This window comes from Oryctolagus cuniculus, chromosome 7, assembly GCF_964237555.1.
Source record: "Oryctolagus cuniculus chromosome 7, mOryCun1.1, whole genome shotgun sequence".
Taxonomy (NCBI): Eukaryota; Metazoa; Chordata; class Mammalia; order Lagomorpha; family Leporidae; genus Oryctolagus; species Oryctolagus cuniculus.
The window spans coordinates 163,853,221-163,870,516 of NC_091438.1; the positions used below are offsets into that span (position 1 = coordinate 163,853,221).

General features: G+C 66.1%; 1 protein-coding gene and 1 long non-coding RNA gene across 16 annotated transcripts in view; one reads left to right on the forward strand and one right to left on the reverse strand.

Moving 5' to 3' along the window:
* CFAP74 (cilia and flagella associated protein 74) overlaps positions 1-17,296 on the forward strand; it is a 63,137-nt gene that overhangs the window by 43,687 nt on the left and 2,154 nt on the right. For 14 of the 15 annotated variants that reach the window (XR_011390921.1, XR_011390922.1, XR_011390923.1 and 11 more), the window contains 16 exons: positions 602-681; positions 1,078-1,200; positions 2,344-2,465; positions 3,902-4,030; positions 6,729-6,816; positions 7,268-7,441; positions 7,794-7,927; positions 13,678-13,954; positions 14,435-14,533; positions 14,811-14,947; positions 15,412-15,546; positions 15,643-15,752; positions 15,839-15,894; positions 15,977-16,096; positions 16,270-16,425; positions 16,805-16,934. Coding sequence is in view for 11 of the 15 variants with exons in the window: in XM_070079400.1 (XP_069935501.1) it covers positions 602-681; positions 1,078-1,200; positions 2,344-2,465; positions 3,902-4,030; positions 6,729-6,816; positions 7,268-7,441; positions 7,794-7,927; positions 13,678-13,954; positions 14,435-14,533; positions 14,811-14,947; positions 15,412-15,546; positions 15,643-15,752; positions 15,839-15,894; positions 15,977-16,096; positions 16,270-16,425; positions 16,805-16,934 (2,070 nt within the window). In the remaining 4 variants the exon portion in view is untranslated. The remainder of the gene's footprint in view (positions 1-601; positions 682-1,077; positions 1,201-2,343; positions 2,466-3,901; positions 4,031-6,728; positions 6,817-7,267; positions 7,442-7,793; positions 7,928-13,677; positions 13,955-14,434; positions 14,534-14,810; positions 14,948-15,411; positions 15,547-15,642; positions 15,753-15,838; positions 15,895-15,976; positions 16,097-16,269; positions 16,426-16,804; positions 16,935-17,296) is intronic. The other variant, XM_070079403.1, reaches the window with a different exon arrangement.
* LOC138850745 (uncharacterized) lies at positions 8,794-16,891 on the reverse strand. The gene is made up of 2 exons (XR_011390925.1): positions 16,756-16,891; positions 8,794-16,440 (listed from the first exon to the last, which is right to left on the reverse strand). It is a non-coding gene; the product is annotated as an uncharacterized lncRNA (long non-coding RNA).

The window sequence follows — 17,296 nt, forward strand, 5'->3', positions numbered from 1 at the left end:
CAATAACAAGCGACCTCGGGGTCGGCGCCGTGGCCTGGGCCCAGGTGAAGCCTCTGCCAGTGGAGCCAGCATCCCACGTGGGCACTGGTTCAAGACTCAGCTGCTCCACTTCCCACCCAGCTCCTTGCTAATGCTGCTGGGGAAGCATCGGAAGATGGCCCAAGTGCTTGGGCCCCGGCACCGCCTGGCAGACCCAGAGGAAGCTCCTGGCTTCAGCCTGGCCAGCCCTGGTCCTTGCAGCCATCTGGGGAGACAGCCAGCAGGTGGAAAATATCTCTGTCTCTTCCTCTCTGTCTGTAACTCTGACTTTCAAATAAATAAATCATAAAAAAAGAAGTCAGACTTAGGGGCCCTCCCCACCCCAGTCCCTAACACCTGTCCCGAGAACAGGTGGCTCCACCTGCGCGCTGGTGCCCCCTGCAGGCCGCACCCCTGCCCATCAGCCCTTCCTGCAGCACCTCAGGGTCCTCCTCCTGCAGCCCCCACATCCCAGGTGGGCCGCAGGGAGGGACAGCCTGGCTCTGTGGGCTTGGGTGGCCGAGTCCCAGGCAGGCCTGGGCAGGCCCAGCCCCCTCACGTCCAGACACCCCTTGTCTTCCAGAACCAGAGGGAGCATTTGCGGCCCCTGTGGTGACGACGATGGCTCCCAGCGAGGGACAGATGGAGATCACGCTGGGGGAGGTTGTCTGCTCGCGGCAGCCCCTCCGGCCCTAGCTGCTCCCGTGACCCACGGCCCCACTCCCAGGGGCTCTTCCAAGTGACCACAGCCAGGCTGTGCGGTGTCCCCCCACCTTGACTTGCAACCTCCAGGCACCATGTGGTCTCGGTGGTACCAGGCCACCCCCTAAGCTGGGCACAGGGTCCTGTGTGCCCTTGAGGGGGGTGGGGGGGCTTGGAGCGGGGCTCAGACTGGGACCACACAGCGCTAAGTCCTCCCTGGCAGGGCCGGACTCAGGACCAGAGCCCACGTGAGGCCACCACTCAGCCCTGCAGGGCCGTGGCCCTCCTGAGGGTCAGCGGGAGGCACCTCATTGAGACTGTGGCCGGCTGACCGCAGGTGCCTGTCTTCCTACCCAGGAAACAGAGGGCGAGATCGGGCCCTTCTGCTCGGTCAAGGTGCCGCTCACCTTCAGGCCTGTCATCCCGGGAGAGGTCCAAGCCAGGTTCAAGGTGGTGTTTAAGAACCCACAGTGCCCGACGGTGAGTCCTGGTGCCGCACGCCGCCGTCGCCCTGTGTGCGGGTCCCGGCATGCTCTGCGCGTGTGTGCGTGCAAGGCTGCTTGGCGGCATACGTGGTTGGCACATCACTGCACATGTAGGCACACACGTACAGGTGTGTGCTCACGTGCACACATGCATCGTGCACACGCGTGTGCAGTCTCACAGAGCAGCTCTGAGTCACTGGAAGCGGCTTTCTTGGTTTCTCAGAGGCTAAAGTTGTCATTCGTTTCCTGCCAGCGTCTTCACGCGTTTGTCGAGTTAAACTGTGATGGAGCCGTTAGCTGGACCACTGCACCTCCGCATCCCCCCCAGCCCTGTCAGCGCCTCCCGCGTCCCGGCCGCGGCCGCCCCGAGCCCTGCGGTGTCGGGACCAGGCGTGCTCCGCCCTGCTGCACCCCTCCCCTTTGAAGTTTTGTTTATTCTATTATTTTGTTGTTGGAGAGACAGAGACCTGCCCTCCGTGGTTCACTGCCCAGAAGCCTGCAACAGCCGGGGCCGGGCCAGGCCGGAGCCAGGGGCCCAGCGCGCCACTGGGTCTCCCCGTTGACCCTTCAGTTCCTGCTGACCCTGCCCACACGCCGTGGGCCACGGCTCTCACGCCCTTTGCCCTCAGCTCCCGAGTGACTTTGCGATGCTAAGTTCCCTGGCTGGGCGGCACCCTGTGTGAGAATCAGCCAGTCCGCCAGTCCCGCCCCCCACGGCCCCGCCCACCCGGCCGCAGGCAGGGAGGGGCTTTCGAGGATCTGACCCAGGAACCGTTACCAATGACAGCACAGGCGTCGTCCTGATGCCCACCATACTCCGCAGTGCAGCCCGGCGCCCACGCCCACGCCGCACCCGCAGACCCGCAGGGTCCCTGCCGCCCACCCTGGGCCTGGATTGAGATTCCACTTCCAGCTCCGCCTGGCCCAGCCTGGCTGTTGCAGCCATTTGGGGGTGAACCACGGACGATCTCTCTGTTGCTCTGACTTTTGAGTAAACAAGTGTTTAGAAAGAGAGAGAGAGAGGCTCACTGGGCCGTGGCCTTCCCAGGTGGAGGCCGGCCGGCCGTGAGCTTCCCCGTGTCGGCCACGGCGGTCTTGCTGGGGCGGGCCGCGTTGCTGAGCGCGCCCGGCGGCGCAGTTGTATTTCAGAGTCGTCGGGGTTGCCTTGGACGTGCCCGTCTGGGTGCCGAAGCCCAGCGTGGACCTGAAGATCTGCATGTATGGCCGTCTCTACCAGGACTCCATCCTCGTGCACACACGGTGAGGCCCCCCTGCCCGGGCAGCCGGCGTCCTGCACGTGTGGGGGTCTCAGAGCGGGAGACAGGGGAGGGGGTCCCAGCCAGGGAGTGCTGCCCTGCCCCGAGCTGGAAGTGGCGAGAAAGGAGCCGGCCCTGCCCACTGCTGGACCTCAGCCCTCTACGTTCATTCTGGACTCTGACCTCTGAGCCCTGCAGGAATAGTTTGGTGCGCGGGAGTCAGCAGGCGCCCAGCTGCTGCCGCCCAGGTGCTGGGCGAGCCCGAAGGCCCCCATAGTCCCTGGCAGGCACAGGAGACGCACAGGACAAGACGTGTCCCCAAAGGGCAGTCAGTGAGCAGAGCAGAGCAGGGGGCTCCCAGGGCTGGAGCCTAAAGGGTTTGTAGAAACGGCACAGGCCACGGGCAGGCCCTGCGCCCCCGGACCTGGGTGGAAGTCAACTCCCCAGGGTCTGGATGGTCCGTGGAAGGGGCGCTGGGGCCCCGGGCACGTCTCCACCCTGACCAGCGTGTCCGCGAGAACGTGGACGGCCTCGCCGTCAGCTGTGCACTGGGCACACGTGACAACACAGACTTGTTCCGGACTCTTCAGATGGCACCTGTTCCATGCGGGTTCTGCAGGCATGGCTGGAGCACAAGTGTTGACTGACAGAGAGCCCAGGGCCGAGCCCCGCCTGCAGGGAGGGGGACGCGCAGACCGGGGGCAGACGGGGCCACCGCAGCTCTGGCGTCAGCCAGCCCACGAGCGAGAACAAGAGCGAGCGGAGGCTGCGCGTTGGCGCCCCCTTGGTCCTCGCGCCTGGAGGGCCTGGCCTCTCGGCCGCTTCCCGCGCCCTGGGCACGGCCTCACCCCTGTGTCTGAGCCGCCGCAGACGGCCCTGGGGCCGTGTGGGCATGAGGGACCCGGGGTAGCAGACCCTGGCCAGGCTGCAGACACTTGAGGACCACCCAAGGACTCAAAGGAGGTGCCAGAATGTTCTAGAAGATCACGGAGCCGTGGCTGTGACTCCCGGCAGCCCAGGGACAGCTGCCCTTTGAGGCCGCCTTTCCCCTTTGGCCCCAGGATAAGGACGGGGAGCAAGAGCAGTGGGCAGAGGCTGATTGCCCAGAGCTGAGTGGGCGCTGGGCCCCCTTCAGGTCCGCCGGGCCACGGGAGGCTCACGTTGGGAGAGGAAGGCCCGGTGAGCCTGACGGAGGCCGCGGCCTGTGGGGGCTGCCGTCACTGACCAAGGCCAGGCTGTCCAGGCCTCCCGCGCTCCCTGAGCTTGTGTGGCAGGGACACGGAGAGTGGCCCCCGGGACTGGCCAGGACGAGGAGGGCAGGCCCTCCCACCCTGAGGCCCAGTGGGCAGCACAGGCCGGGTGGAGAAGCCCGAACAATCCTCAGATTAGGACCTCACGGCCGGTGCTGTGAGCGCCTGACCAGTGCCCACGCCCTGCCAGGTCGAAGGCCGCCCTGCGTCTGAAGTTCGAAGTGTGCCCAGAGCTGCGGGGCCACATGGAGCTGCTGCCCGAGACAGGCTACATCCAGGCCCTCTCGTCCTACACCGTGCAGCTCAAGTTCCTGCCCCGGTGAGCAGCCCCGGGCCACGCACCCACAGCTCAAGGTCCTGCCCTTTGAGCCCAGGAGGGCAGGGGGCTCCACGGTGCCCTGGTGCCGGCCGCTTCATCCTAGGCCACGCCCCCACACACACTGCCCCCGACTCCCCCAGGACACCAAGGACGTCCCGTGCCGGGCTAGGAGACCGCTGGCCCTGGCTTTGCTGGGACGTGGCGGGCAGTGTCCCCGGGTTCTGCACCAGGCCCTGTCCTCAGGTGTCCTGTCACCTGCTTGTCCCTGAGCTCCTTGCCAAGGAATCCTGTTTGTTCTGGTTTCTTTATTTATCTGTTTATTTATTAAAGGGCAGAGACAAAGGAAGGTTTATTTATTTATTTGTTAAGGGGACAGAGACTCCCCAAATGCCCACAGCTGCTAGGGCTGGGCCAGGCCAAAGCCAGGAGCCGGGGGCTCCATCCTGGTCTCCCACCTGGGTGGCGGGGAGCCAAGGACTTGAGCCGTCACTGCTGCCTCCCAGGGTGCGTGAGGAGGATGTGGGGGTCCCAGCCCCCGCTCCCCCGCCCTCCACCCCCACTGTGGTGGTTGGGCCACTGCTGCCCCAAGCCAGGGACAGGGACAGGGATGGGGCTTGGCCGGGAGCTGGGACCCAGGGTGGGAAATCTGCCTGTGGGCGTGGGAGGTGGGACCCAGGGGTGGGAAATCTGCCCGAGGGTGTGGGGGGTGGGACCCAGGGGTGGGAAATCTGCCTGTGGGTGTGGGGGGTGGGACCCAGGGTGGGAAATCTGCCTGTGGGCGTGGGAGCTGGGACCCAGGGGTGGGAAATCTGCCCGTGGGCGTGGGAGGTGGGACCCAGGGTGGGAAATCTGCCTGTGGGTGTGGGAGGTGGGACCCAGGGTGGGAAATCTGCCTGTGGGTGTGGGAGGTGGGACCCAGGGGTGGGAAATCTGCCCGTGGGCGTGGGAGGTGGGACCCAGGGGTGGGAAATCTGCCCGTGGGCGTGGGAGGTGGGACCCAGGGTGGGAAATCTGCCCGTGGGCGTGGGAGGTGGGACCCAGGGTGGGAAATCTGCCTGTGGGTGTGGGAGGTGGGACCCAGGGGTGGGAAATCTGCCTGTGGGTGTGGGAGGTGGGACCCAGGGGTGGGAAATCTGCCCGTGGGCGTGGGAGGTGGGACCCAGGGTGGGAAATCTGCCTGTGGGTGTGGGAGGTGGGACCCAGGGGTGGGAAATCTGCCCGTGGGCGTGGGAGGTGGGACCCAGGGGTGGGAAATCTGCCTGTGGGTGTGGGAGGTGGGACCCAGGGGTGGGAAATCTGCCCGTGGGCGTGGGAGGTGGGACCCAGGGGTGGGAAATCTGCCTATGGGTGTGGGAGGTGGGACCCAGGGGTGGGAAATCTGCCCGTGGGCGTGGGAGGTGGGACCCAGGGGTGGGAAATCTGCCTGTGGGTGTGGGAGGTGGGACCCAGGGGTGGGAAATCTGCCCGTGGGCGTGGGAGCTGGGACCCAGCGGTGGGAAATCTGCCCGTGGGCGTGGGAGGTGGGACCCAGGGTGGGAAATCTGCCCGTGGGCGTGGGAGGTGGGACCCAGGGTGGGAAATCTGCCTGTGGGTGTGGGAGGTGGGACCCAGGGGTGGGAAATCTGCCCGTGGGCGTGGGAGGTGGGACCCAGGGGTGGGAAATCTGCCTGTGGGTGTGGGAGGTGGGACCCAGGGTGGGAAATCTGCCCGTGGGTGTGGGAGGTGGGACCCAGGGTGGGAAATCTGCCCGTGGGTGTGGGAGGTGGGACCCAGGGTGGGAAATCTGCCTGTGGGTGTGGGGGGTGGGACCCAGGGTGGGAAATCTGCCCGTGGGTGTGGGGGGTGGGACCCAGGGGTGGGAAATCTGCCCGTGGGTGTGGGAGGTGGGACCCAGGGGTGGGAAATCTGCCCGTGGGCGTGGGAGGTTGGACCCAGGGGTGGGAAATCTGCCTGTGGGTGTGGGAGGTGGGACCCAGGGTGGGAAATCTGCCCGTGGGCGTGGGGGGTGGGACCCAGGGGTGGGAAATCTGCCCGAGGGTGTGGGGGGTGGGACCCAGGGTGGGAAATCTGCCCGTGGGTGTGGGGGGTGGGACCCAGGGTGGGAAATCTGCCCGAGGGTGTGGGGGGTGGGACCCAGGGTGGGGAATCTGCCCGTGGGTGTAGGGGGTGGGACCCAGGGGCCGGGCTGGGCACAGCTGGGGGACCTGCTGGAACCAGAGCTGCTCGTTGCTCTGACTGCACCCCCCCCCCCCCCCGCCATGCCGCCGACTCCTCCCCGCCTGTCTCCTCGCCGGCATCTCTGACGCTGGGGTTTTTCTGTCTGGAGAACAAACTGTTTGTTAAATGGTCTGCATTCCAAGGGGATGTTCAGGGATGTGTTTCACTCTGTGTTACCTGACACGCGGCTGTGGAATGCGCGTGCACGTCTCCGGAAACAACTGCTGAACGTCCCTCAGCCGTCAGCGGGGCCCCACGCGGCTCTGGCCGTCAGCGGGGCCCCAGGCGGCTCTGGCCGTCAGCGGGCCCCACGCGGCTCTGGCCGTCAGCGGGGCCCCACGCGGCTCTGGCCGTCAGCGGGCCCCCACGCGGCTCTGGCCGTCAGCGGGGCCCCACGCGGCTCTGGCCGTCAGCTGGGCCCCACGCGGCTCTGGCCGTCAGCGCCGCGTGGGTGAGCGTGGCTCGTGCCCCTGCCTTTCAGGCACTCCCTTCCAGAGGACGCACACAAGTATTTCGACCCCGAGAGCCGCGTCCTGGAGGCCCCGATGACCATATGGGTGGCTGACCAGGTCTGTGAGGGCACGCGCCTGGGGTGCAGGACTAGGGCTTCTCCAGGAGGTCGAGCCCTGCGCCCTCTGGGGGTGCCTGCTGCCCGCGCAGCCCCTCCACGGTAGGGAGGAGGGGAGGCTTCTGCTGGGTCTCTGGGTCCTGCACTGGGCCGGCCCGGGTTGTGTCCCAGTCACCCAACCCACGCATGCGTACACAGTGTGCCCCATGCACCATACGCCATGCACACAGACACGCGTGCTCACACATTACACGTGTGTGCCCACGGAGTTCCCCTCACTGGCACATGGGTGCATGCACAGCGTGGCTGCTGCAGGGACGTGGGCTCTGAGACGTGCGTTCTGGACACGGCTGTTGGTGGCGGGGCAGCCCCCACACTCCTGCCCTCGTGTCCGGGGCCTTTGTGCAGGGCGGTGGGGGGCTGGGAGCACACGCTTGCCCTTTGTGCCTCAGGTCAAGCCAGTGGGCTTCACCGTCCACGCCGTGGTCACCACCTCGGACCTGGAGATGACCCCCTCCCAGCTGGACTTTGGCCACTGCACCGTCTACGAGGCCGTCAGGGCCGAGATCGACCTCTTCAACCACTCGCTGCTGCCCCAGGAGTTTGGCTTCGTCAGACTCCCCAAGGTATCTCCCGTCGCCAAGCCCTGAGGACACAGGGGACACGGCTGGGGGGGGCGGGGACGGACGCGGCAGCCCCTGCTCCAGGGCCAGACTGCCCTGCACACCCACATCCAGGCCCCCCCCCCCCCGCCTCCCAGCTGGTGCTGCTCCTGGGCCCCACGCCCCTGGCCTGCCTCTCTCCCTTTGTCTCTCTGGTCCAGTGCACCCACAGGGCTCCTGACTCCACTGCCTGCCTTCCAGAACTTTCTCTGAGTGGCCCCTGAAGCCCGCCAACCCCCAGGCTGCCCCATGTCCACTTGCACGCCCCGTGCGGCAGCCCCCGTGACCCTGGGCCCGGCTGCATTTCTGTTGCCAGTTTGTGGACATCCAGCCCAACGATGGGTTCGGGACAATCCTGCCCCTGGAGACCGTGCAGCTGGAGGTCACCTTCCAGCCCACGCGGGCCAAGGAGTACAGCTTCGAGCTGGTCTGCAAGTCTGAGATCAACCGGTGAGCCGCGTGCAGGGGCCAGCGGGAGGCGAGGGCCCAGCGCCCTGTGTGTGTGTGAGGGGTGGGGGGCACATATCCCTCAGGTCACCGTCGTGGTCGCAGAATTCGGGTCTGTGCGGCTCCTATCTGGGGTGCACAGTCCAGGGACCACCTCTTGCTGGCGGAGTCCGCGGTGGCGTAGAGCGTGACATGGCAGCTGTGGATGGGAGCGCTCAGTCTCGTCCTCGCTTGCTGTGTCTTTGCCTCTCAGACAAACGTTTAAGACAAGAGGGAATGGCCAGCGCCACGGCTCACTAGGCTAATCCTCCGCCTGCGGCGCCGGCACACCGGGTTCTAGTCCCGGTCGGGGCACCGGATTCTGTCCCGGTTGCCCCTCTTCCAGGCCAGCTCTCTGCTGTGGCCCGGGAGGGCAGTGGAGGATGGCCCAGGTACTTGGGCCCTGCACCCCATGGGAGACCAGGAGAAGCACCTGGCTCCTGGCTCCTGCCATCGGATCAGCGCGGTGCGCCGGCCGCGGCGGCCATTGGAGGGTGACCCAACGGCAAAGGAAGACCTTTCTCTCTGTCTCTCTCTCACACTGTCCACTCTGCCTGAAAACAAACAAACAAAAAAAGACGAGAGGTAAAAACGGAATTGAAGAGGATCAGCTCGGTGTAAAGAACGCGTGGTGGTCAGCGTGCGCATTTCCTGCGAGCCTGCCCAGCCCCCCCCACCCCCCACCCCCCCGGCGAGGAGTGCCCGGCCCTTCTGTTGGCTTCTCAGGCGGAGTGGAGGGCTCCACTCAAGCCCTCTGTTGTGTCCGCGCGCGTTTTCCTGGTCCGTGGGCCTTGCATTTTCTCTGCCTTCCAGACAGCGAAAGCGTTTGATCTTGGTCAAGTCATGTTTATTGATTTCTTTCAACGTGTCAAGCAACCGTTTGGTGTCATATGCAAGAAGTTTTCTCCTAACCAAGGTCACAAAGCATTGCTTGTAAAAATTTTGCATGTCTACAATTTTTAAAGGTTGATTTATCTGCGGGTTTATGTGAAAGGCGGAGTTCCAGACAGGAAGGGACAGCTCTTGCATCCGCCCATCCCTCCCCAAATGGCTGCAACAGCCGGGGCTGAGCCAGGCCGAAGCCGGGAGCCTGGAGCTCCATGCTGGCCTCCCTCAGGGCGCAGCGGCCCAAGCACGTGGGCCACCTCCTGCTGCCCCCCAGGTGCGCTAGCAGGGAGCTGGATTGGAAGCGGAGCAGCCGAGACTTGAGCCGCACTCTGATGTGGGCTGCTGGCGTCAGCACAGCCGGCAGCGGCTGTCCTCGGCACGGCACCGGCCACCGCGTTTACGCCTGGGTCTCCAGTCCGTTCCCGTGGGGTGGGAGAGGCGAGACACGGTAGAGTCGCTGTTTGCATGCAGGTTTCTGTTATTCTGGCTTTGTTGCTGGTAAAAGCCCCCTCCCCAGAGTGAACCAGCAGGTGCAAGACCTCTGCCGGCCACACTGCCTTTGTCTCCCGTGTCTCCGCGGCTCCTCCAAGGTTTCCTGATGAAGCGAGACCAATCTGTCTCCCACGCACGGAGGGTTTGCTGGCCACGCCCCTTTGGTGTCTGTTGAGCGCCTCGGGTAACTCCGTGGCTGCACGTGGGGCAACCCAGTTTCCAGTGTGACCGTTTCGAGGCGCCCCGGTCCCTGGGGGAGGCGTTCACGCCGCGTCCGGAGCCTCCGCGCTCCCCTCGCGCAGCTTGGTCAGGAGCTGCGCCTCCCGTGCGCCTGCTTCTCCTGAGCCACAGCGGCTGGCCCGAGGGGTCACAGCTTCCTCAGCTCTGCCTCCCGCCCGGCCCACGCTCTGTCCTCACACACCCAACAACCCTGGCGCCCGACCTGGGGGACCCTCACCCCGAAGACGGCTCATGCCTGGCGTTTCTCTGCTGCAGAAATAAACCCACAGCCTGTTCTCTCTCCTCAAGCCCACCTGCTGGTCCCAGGCCACTCACTTTACTGCCCATCGTTGCAGCTGTGGACAAAGCACGCGTGGGTGCAGCTGGGCCTCCAAACCACATCACGTAGGGGACCAGGGGACCGGCCCTGCTGCCGTGCCCGGCAGGGTGCAGAGGCCTGGAGGGTCACACGCAGGTGCGACAGCTGCTCCCCGAGGTCAGGGACTGCGTTCTGCTTTTTAAAAGATCTGTTTATTTAGCTGAAAGGCAGAGTGACAGGGAAAGAGAGTTATACGTCTTCCATCTGCTGGTTCACTCCCGAAATAGCCACAACAGCCAGGGCTGGCCGGACAGAGCCAAGAACTCCAACCGGGTCTCCCATGGGGTGGCAGGGCCACATCCTCCACTGCCTTCCCACGCACACGAGCAGGGAGCTGGACCAGCAGCGGAACAGCCGGGACTCAAGCCAGCGCTGATACGGGAGGCCAGCGTCGCGGGTGGCGGCTTAACCTCCAGCACCGCGACGCCCACCCTGATTTCCGCATCCTGCACCTCGTCCTCGTGTCATCGCGACAGACCCGTGCCCGCACAGCAGAGGGTCCCGCTTCGCACGCGCCCACTCCGGACACTGGGAACCGTTGAAGGCGGAGCTTAGTGGGAAGTCCTAGCTGGAATCGCATATCTAGAAGACAGTTTGAAAATCAGTCGTCTGAGCTTTCTTTCCAGGAACTGAAAAAGAGCAGAGATGAAACCCAAAGAAAGGACAAGGAAAGACGAGCTCGCAGGCAGACGCTGATGAAGTGGGAGCCACACACGGACCAGAGAAGCCCACGCGTGTAAGTGCGGCGCCTGGCAGGGCCGGGCACGCAGAGGGGCCTCCCTCGGGCCCCGCACACATCAGCCAGGGCACTGCGGCTGCGGCTGAAGTGGACAGCTGCCTCGACACACAACCTCCCACCTGACCAGACCGGAAAAAACCAGACTGTTCAGGAATGGCACCCAAGATATAAAAGCATCCCACAATGAAAAATCCGGATGTTTCCACCAGTGAATTCTTGCAGACATTTAAAGAAAATGGAACCAACGCCGATCCTGACTCTCCCAGAGAACAGAAAAATCTGGGTGCCACTGTCCACATGGCCACCACCCCGGGCTGAGGGGGCCATTTGCAAATGCCCAGGGCGAGGCCCAGGGCGGACAGCACAGCCCACTCAGGGGAGGGAGCCAGGAGTCTGCGGCCAGGAGCGGCACAGATCCCATGGGCGCTGCACTGGGTCCTGAGTGAGACGGACAGGGAGCCGGGCGTTCCCTCCTGGGCTTCTCTGGGGGAAAGAAGCGATGGCAGATGGACGCGTTTTCTCAGCCACCTGTGCAGATGAACTGTGACCACCGTCCCCGCTCTTTGTCCAGGGCCCCCGAGTCATGGCGCTGACAGCCTCTGGCGGTCTCGGGAGGACCCTGGAGATGCAGCCCTGGGCGGGAGGCCACAGCTTTGCTTCTGGGAGCAGCGGAGACGAAGGAGGAGCCCGTGGGGCTCCCTGAGTCCCCCCAGAGCGCGGCACAGCGCGTGGTGCAGAAGGAAACAGGAGTTGAAGAACTGGACGGCCCACGAGGACGGCGCCAGCCCTGGGAGGGACTCCACCAAAACTCACCTCCACGCGCAGCGTCTGTCACACTGTCCGTGCTCTCGCTGTCCAATTCGGAACGATCACCTCAGTGACGTCTCCACTCTGAATCTTCTAGAAGATTTATGGGGGCAGGGGCCGGGGCCATGGCCAGCAGGTTAAGCTGCCACCTGCAGCACTAGTATCCCACATGGGCACCGGTTCCAGTCCCGGCTGCTCCACCTCTAATCTAGTTTCTTGCTGGTGCGCCTTGGCCCCTGCCATCCACATGGGAGACCCGGATGAAATGCCTGGCTTCAGCCTGGCCCAGCCCTGGCCGTTGGAGAGTGAACCCGTGGATGGAAGATTTCTCTCCCTCTATCACCTCTCCCTCTCCCTCTCCCTGGTTCCCTTTCCCTCTCTCCCTTCCACTCCAACTCTGACTTTCAAATATTTTTAAAAGATTTATTTATTTATTTGAAGTCAGAGTAACACACAGAGAAGTCTTCCATCTGCTGGTTCACTCCCCAAATGCCCACAACAGCCAGGGCTGGGCGAGGCTAAAGCCAGCGGCCAAGAGCGCCACCTTTGTCCCCCACATGGGTGGCAGGGCCCAAGTGCTTAGACCACCCCCAGCTGCCTTCCCAGGCCATTAGCGGGAGCCGGAGAGCTGGGACTCGAGTGGGCACTCTGCCATGGATGCAAGCGGCGGCTTAACCCACTGGCCACAGTTCTGGCCCAAGATCTATTGATGTGTTGGAAAGGCAGAGTGACGGACAGCCCTCTTGCATCCTCCCTTTCCCTCCCCATGTGCCTCCGACAGCCAGGACGAGGCCAGGCCAGAGGCAGGAGCCAGGAACTCCGTTTGGGTCTCTGATCGGGGCAGCAGGGGCCCAGCACTCAGGCCGCCATCGGCGGACGGCCGGGAGCATGAGCAGGAAGCCGCATGGGAAGCAGAGCAGCCGGGGTTGGAACAGGCGCCCTGAGAAGGGATGCGGGCACCCCACACGGTGGCTTGACCCCGCGCCGCAACGCCCACCCCAGCACTACTTTTTTTTTTTTTTCACTTATTTGACCGGTAGAGTTATAGACAGTGAGAGAGACAGACAGAGAGAAAGGTCTTCCTTCCGTTGGTTCACCCCCAAAATGGCTGCCACGGCCAGAGCTATGCCGATCCGAAGCCAGGAGCCAGGTGCTTCCTCCTGGTCTCCCGTGCAGGTGCAGGGGCCCAAGCACTCGGGCCATCCTCCACTGCCCTCCCAGGCCACAGCAGAGAGCTGGACTGGAAGAGGAGCAACCGGGACTAGACCCCGGCACCCATATGGGATGCTGGCACTGCAGGCGGAGGATTAACCAACTGAGCCACGGCGCCGGCCCCCAGTGCTGCTTTTTAGATCTCTGAGTATCTCATAGCCACCTCCTCTGCGCTGTCTCAGCTCTGGGCACCCAGCATGAGCACAGGGGTCAGGGTTTCCACTGTGCCAGCCTGAGCGGCGAGCGCTACCACTGCAGCCGAAGCCCAGGAGGCTCGCTGGACGCTGCTCCTGCCATCGCCCCCACTCCTGCCGGCCACCACCAGGCTGGACGCTGCTCCTGCTGGCCGCCCCAGGCTGAGTGCCGCTCCTGCTGGCCGCCCCACTCCTGCTGGCCACCCCAGGCTGAGTGCCACTCCTGCTGGCCGCCCCACTCCTGCTGGCCGCCCCAGGCTGAGTGCCGCTCCTGCTGGCCACCCCCACTCCTGCTGGCCACCACCAGGCTGGACGCTGCTGCTGCTGGCCACCCCAGGCTGAGTGCCACGCCTGCTGGCCACCCCCACTCCTGCTGGCCACCCCAGGCTGAGTGCCGCTCCTGCTGGCCGCCCCACTCCTGCTGGCCGCCCCACTCCTGCTGGCCACCCCAGGCTGAGTGCCACGCCTGCTGGCCGCCCCACTCCTGCTGGCCGCCCCAGGCTGAGTGCCACTCCTGCTGGCCACCCCCACTCCTGCTGGCCGCCCCAGGCTGAGTGCCACTCCTGCTGGCCACCCCAGGCTGAGTGCCGCTCCTGCTGGCCACCCCACTCCTGCTGGCCGCCCCAGGCTGAGTGCCGCTCCTGCTGGCCGCCCCACTCCTGCTGGCCACCCCAGGCTGAGTGCCGCTCCTGCTGGCCACCCCACTCCTGCTGGCCACCCCAGGCTGGACGCTGCTCCTGCCGGGCGCCCCCAGGCTGAGTGCCGCTCTGCCGGTCACCCCCAGGTGCTTCAAGCTGTCCTGCCGAGCCGTGGGGGTTCACCCACCCCTGGAGCTGTCCCACTACCACATCAAGTTTGCGGCCACAGCGCTGTACAGCACGTCGGTGGCCGCGGTCTACGTGATCAACTCACACCTGAGCATGAACTCGCTGACCCACTCGGTGCCGCGCATCGGCTCGGAGGAGCCCTCCCCGGTGGGGCCCACATCTTTCGAGTTCCTGCTGCCCCCGGACTCGCCCATCACCATCTCACCCTCGGTGGGGACCGTGCTGCCGGGAAAGGTGAGCAGGGCCCCGTGGCCAGCGGGGAGAAGGGGCTCAGACTGCCCAGGGGACCTGCTCGCCCACTGACCACGGGAATCCAGCCTGGGCATCAGCTGTGGGAGTCCACCTCGCCCTTCATCAGAGCCAAGCAGGGGCCAAGGGGGACCGGGACGGAGGAGGGGCCTGCAGACCGTGGGGCCAGCTGGCGTGGACCTCACAGAAGGAGGGCAGAGAGGCCACAGCACCCGTCTCAAGGAGCCCAGTGTTGGTGCCTCCACCCAGCACCCTGCTCCCCGCCCCGTCCCTCTGGTCCACATGCACAGTAGGGGGCTTCATGGTCCTGGGCTGCAGCCCACCCTGCCTCCTGCAAGGGCCACGTCCAGGCTGAACTCCCAAAGAAGGGGTCACCTTGAGGGGACTCGGGGACCATGGTTGGGGGCGCAGGATGCTCAGGTGGGCAGGGCCCGGAACCCACTGCCCTGCCGGCTCTGCCCACAGAGGTGCCTGGTCCAGGTGGCCTTCCGGCCCGTGCTACCCAATGATCTGATCCGCCAGGAAGCCCTCCAGACCCTGAGCAAGGATACGGAGTCCAAATCGGTGCCTGGGCGCGGGCGGGGCATGGGCTGGTTCTGGTGGGCCCTTCAGCTGCCTGGGCTGGAGTTTCCCAGGTGGCGAAGGCAGACTCCAGACTCCGGAGCAGCCTGCGGGGTGGGGTCTCCGTGGGGCCTCCCCTGCCCCCAGGACACCCCCCCTCCATCAGCCTTTGCAGGGGCCGGTTGGGGGCTGGGCCCTGGAGGAGCCGTGGGACCCCTGTGGGGCCTGCTGGCCAGAGGGCAGAACCCAGGGCGGCCCCACAGCCAGCACCTGCTCACAGCTCCGGAAAGACACCATCACCCAGAGGAAGGAGTTCCGGAGACAGTCCCTGGCCCCGATGCGCCTGCAGGGCCGCGACCGCTACCGGGCCTCCATCTCCCACAGCCTGGGGCTACAGAGGCAGGAGCTCAAGGCCAGGTGGGCCCCTCTGACGGAACCCAGCCCACCCCAGGGAGACTGTTCCCCCACACAACACCTGCAGCCCCGGCTGGTTCAGGTGCAGCTAGATCCAGGAGCTCCCCTCCCTGGGCCTGGTGTCCCCAGGAGCAGCCGGGGAGGCTGGTGCCCAGACCACGGCCTTCCGAGCAGAGACGTGGCTCTCAAGTTACAGGACAAAGGCCCCTGCTCTCCTCCCTCTCTGCCCATGGAGAGGCCACCCCAGGAGCTGAGAAGGGTGGGAAGCCAGCTGGTCAGATAAAAGGGGACAGCCGTGGCTAGGACCCAGGGTGGCCCTTCAGCCCAACACCCGGAACCTCCTTCCCCAGAGTACTCCCTCCGGGTGGGGGTGGTCTGGCTCCAGCCAGGGGCCAGGGGCCAAGCCTCCGCGCTGCGGGCAGGTGGGAGGGCAGGGGCCCGTGGGCAGCGTGCCGGCTCCATTGCAGTGCCGAAGAGTTCCAGGCTGCCCAGGCCGCGCTGGCCAGGGCCTTCCAGGGCAAGTTCAACAAGTTCGTGGTTCCCTGTGTGGTCGCCAGCGGTGACATCAAGGACAGGAAGGGAGCAGAGCCCCTGACCTTCAGGTGTGGAGTGTGCGGGCTAGGAAGGGCCAAGTAGATCCAGGCCTGGGTGGGCACAGGGCCTCCTGGCTCCGCCCTCGACTTGCCCTCGCCCCCCAGCCCCCACAACACCCTGTACCTGGAGCTGTGGTGCCCAACGGTGGCACCGCCCATCGTGGTGACGTCCGACAAGGGCAAGACCGTCTTCAACTTTGGCGACGTCGCCGTCGGTGAGTCCCCCTGGGGTCCGGGCAGGGCAGGGCTCTCCCTGGGGCCGGGGGCCGTGCCGTGACCGCGGCCTCCCTGCCCGTCCCAGGACACCGCGGCATCAAGAAGGTCTCGATCCAGAACATCTCCTCCGAGGACCTCGTGGTACCGTGTCCGCGCCGGGCCGGGAGCGGGGGGCCTGTGGCCGGCCCACACAGCTCAGCGCCCCTCCCAACGCCGGCCCCAGGTGGAGTTCTCGCTGCTGAACCCCGACGGCCCCTTCGTCCTGCTGAATCCCCTGAGCAGGCTGCACGCGGGCGAGACCCAGGCCCTGGTGCTGTGCTTCTCCCCCCACGAGAGCACCCTGGTGAGTCCCGAGCTCCCCTGGGCCACTGCACCCAGGCGCCCCGGCCGCCACCCTCCTGGGCCCCGGCATCGCGGAAGTCAGAGGCCAGGAGCCAGGCACTGGGTACACCCAGACAGGGCTGCCCGCCACCCTCTGGCTGATGCTGCCCTGGCTAAGGGACGTGGCCTCCTCAGGCTCAAGAAACGCTGGACGTGGCTACCAAGAGAGGCACCCTCACCCTCACCCTCCTGGGCACTGGCGTGGCACCGCTGATCACGTGCTCCGTGGACGGCGGCGTCCTCAACATGGGCTACGTGATCGCCAGGGAGTCGGTGTCCTCGACCTTCAAGGTGACCTGCCCCGGCCTGCAGGGGCCAGCCGTGCCCAGCTAGCTGGAGAGCCAGTCTGCCCCCCGCCCCGGCCCCTCCCGCCCACCGTAGGGCCTTGGCAGAGCTCCCTTCCTCGTGTTGCTGCCCTGGGGGGCAGGGGTGGCCGTCTGTCTGAGGGACGCCCGCCTTCTCACCCCCCAGATGGGGTCCCGGAGGCTCAGCTGGGGTCAGGGACAGCGTGCCGTCCAGGGGGAGGGCGTGCCCGGGAGGGCAGGACGGCGGCTGCCCACCAGCCCGGGAAAGGGCTCGTGAGGTCCCCACCGCCGCTGTGGCCAAGTCGCGGACACTGACCGCGGGCAGGGGCAGCAGGGGGGCCCCGTGACGCGGGCGCGCTTCGCAGCTGCAGAACGACTCCTCGCTGCCCATCAAGTTCTCGCTGCGGCTGGAGAGCCTCTCGCCCACTAGGGCCCAGGACCGGCAGCAGCTGCCGCGGTTCCTCGCCTCGCCCGCCCAGCGGACGGAGGTCGTGGGTGAGCTGCGGGCGCCGGGAGCGCGGGCAGGGCTTTGCGGAGCCGCAGGGGGGAGAGGCGGGGCCTGGGAACGGGGCGGGGCCCCGGGAGGGGAAGGGCCATGGGCGAGGCTGGGTTGAGGGGAAGGCAGGGCCACGGGAGGACAGGGAAGGGTAGCCGCTGAGGCCCTGTGGGAGGGGAAGGGGCAGACCTCGGGAGGGACCTGGGGAGGGGGCGGGGCTACGGGCGGAGCCCGCGAGGGGAGGGACAGGGCTATAGGAGGGAGGGGCTCCATGAGGGGAGGGGAGGGGAAGTGGGCGGGGAAGGGGTGGGGCCATGAGAGGGAAGGGCCAAGGGCAAGGACGGAGGGAGGAGACAGGGCA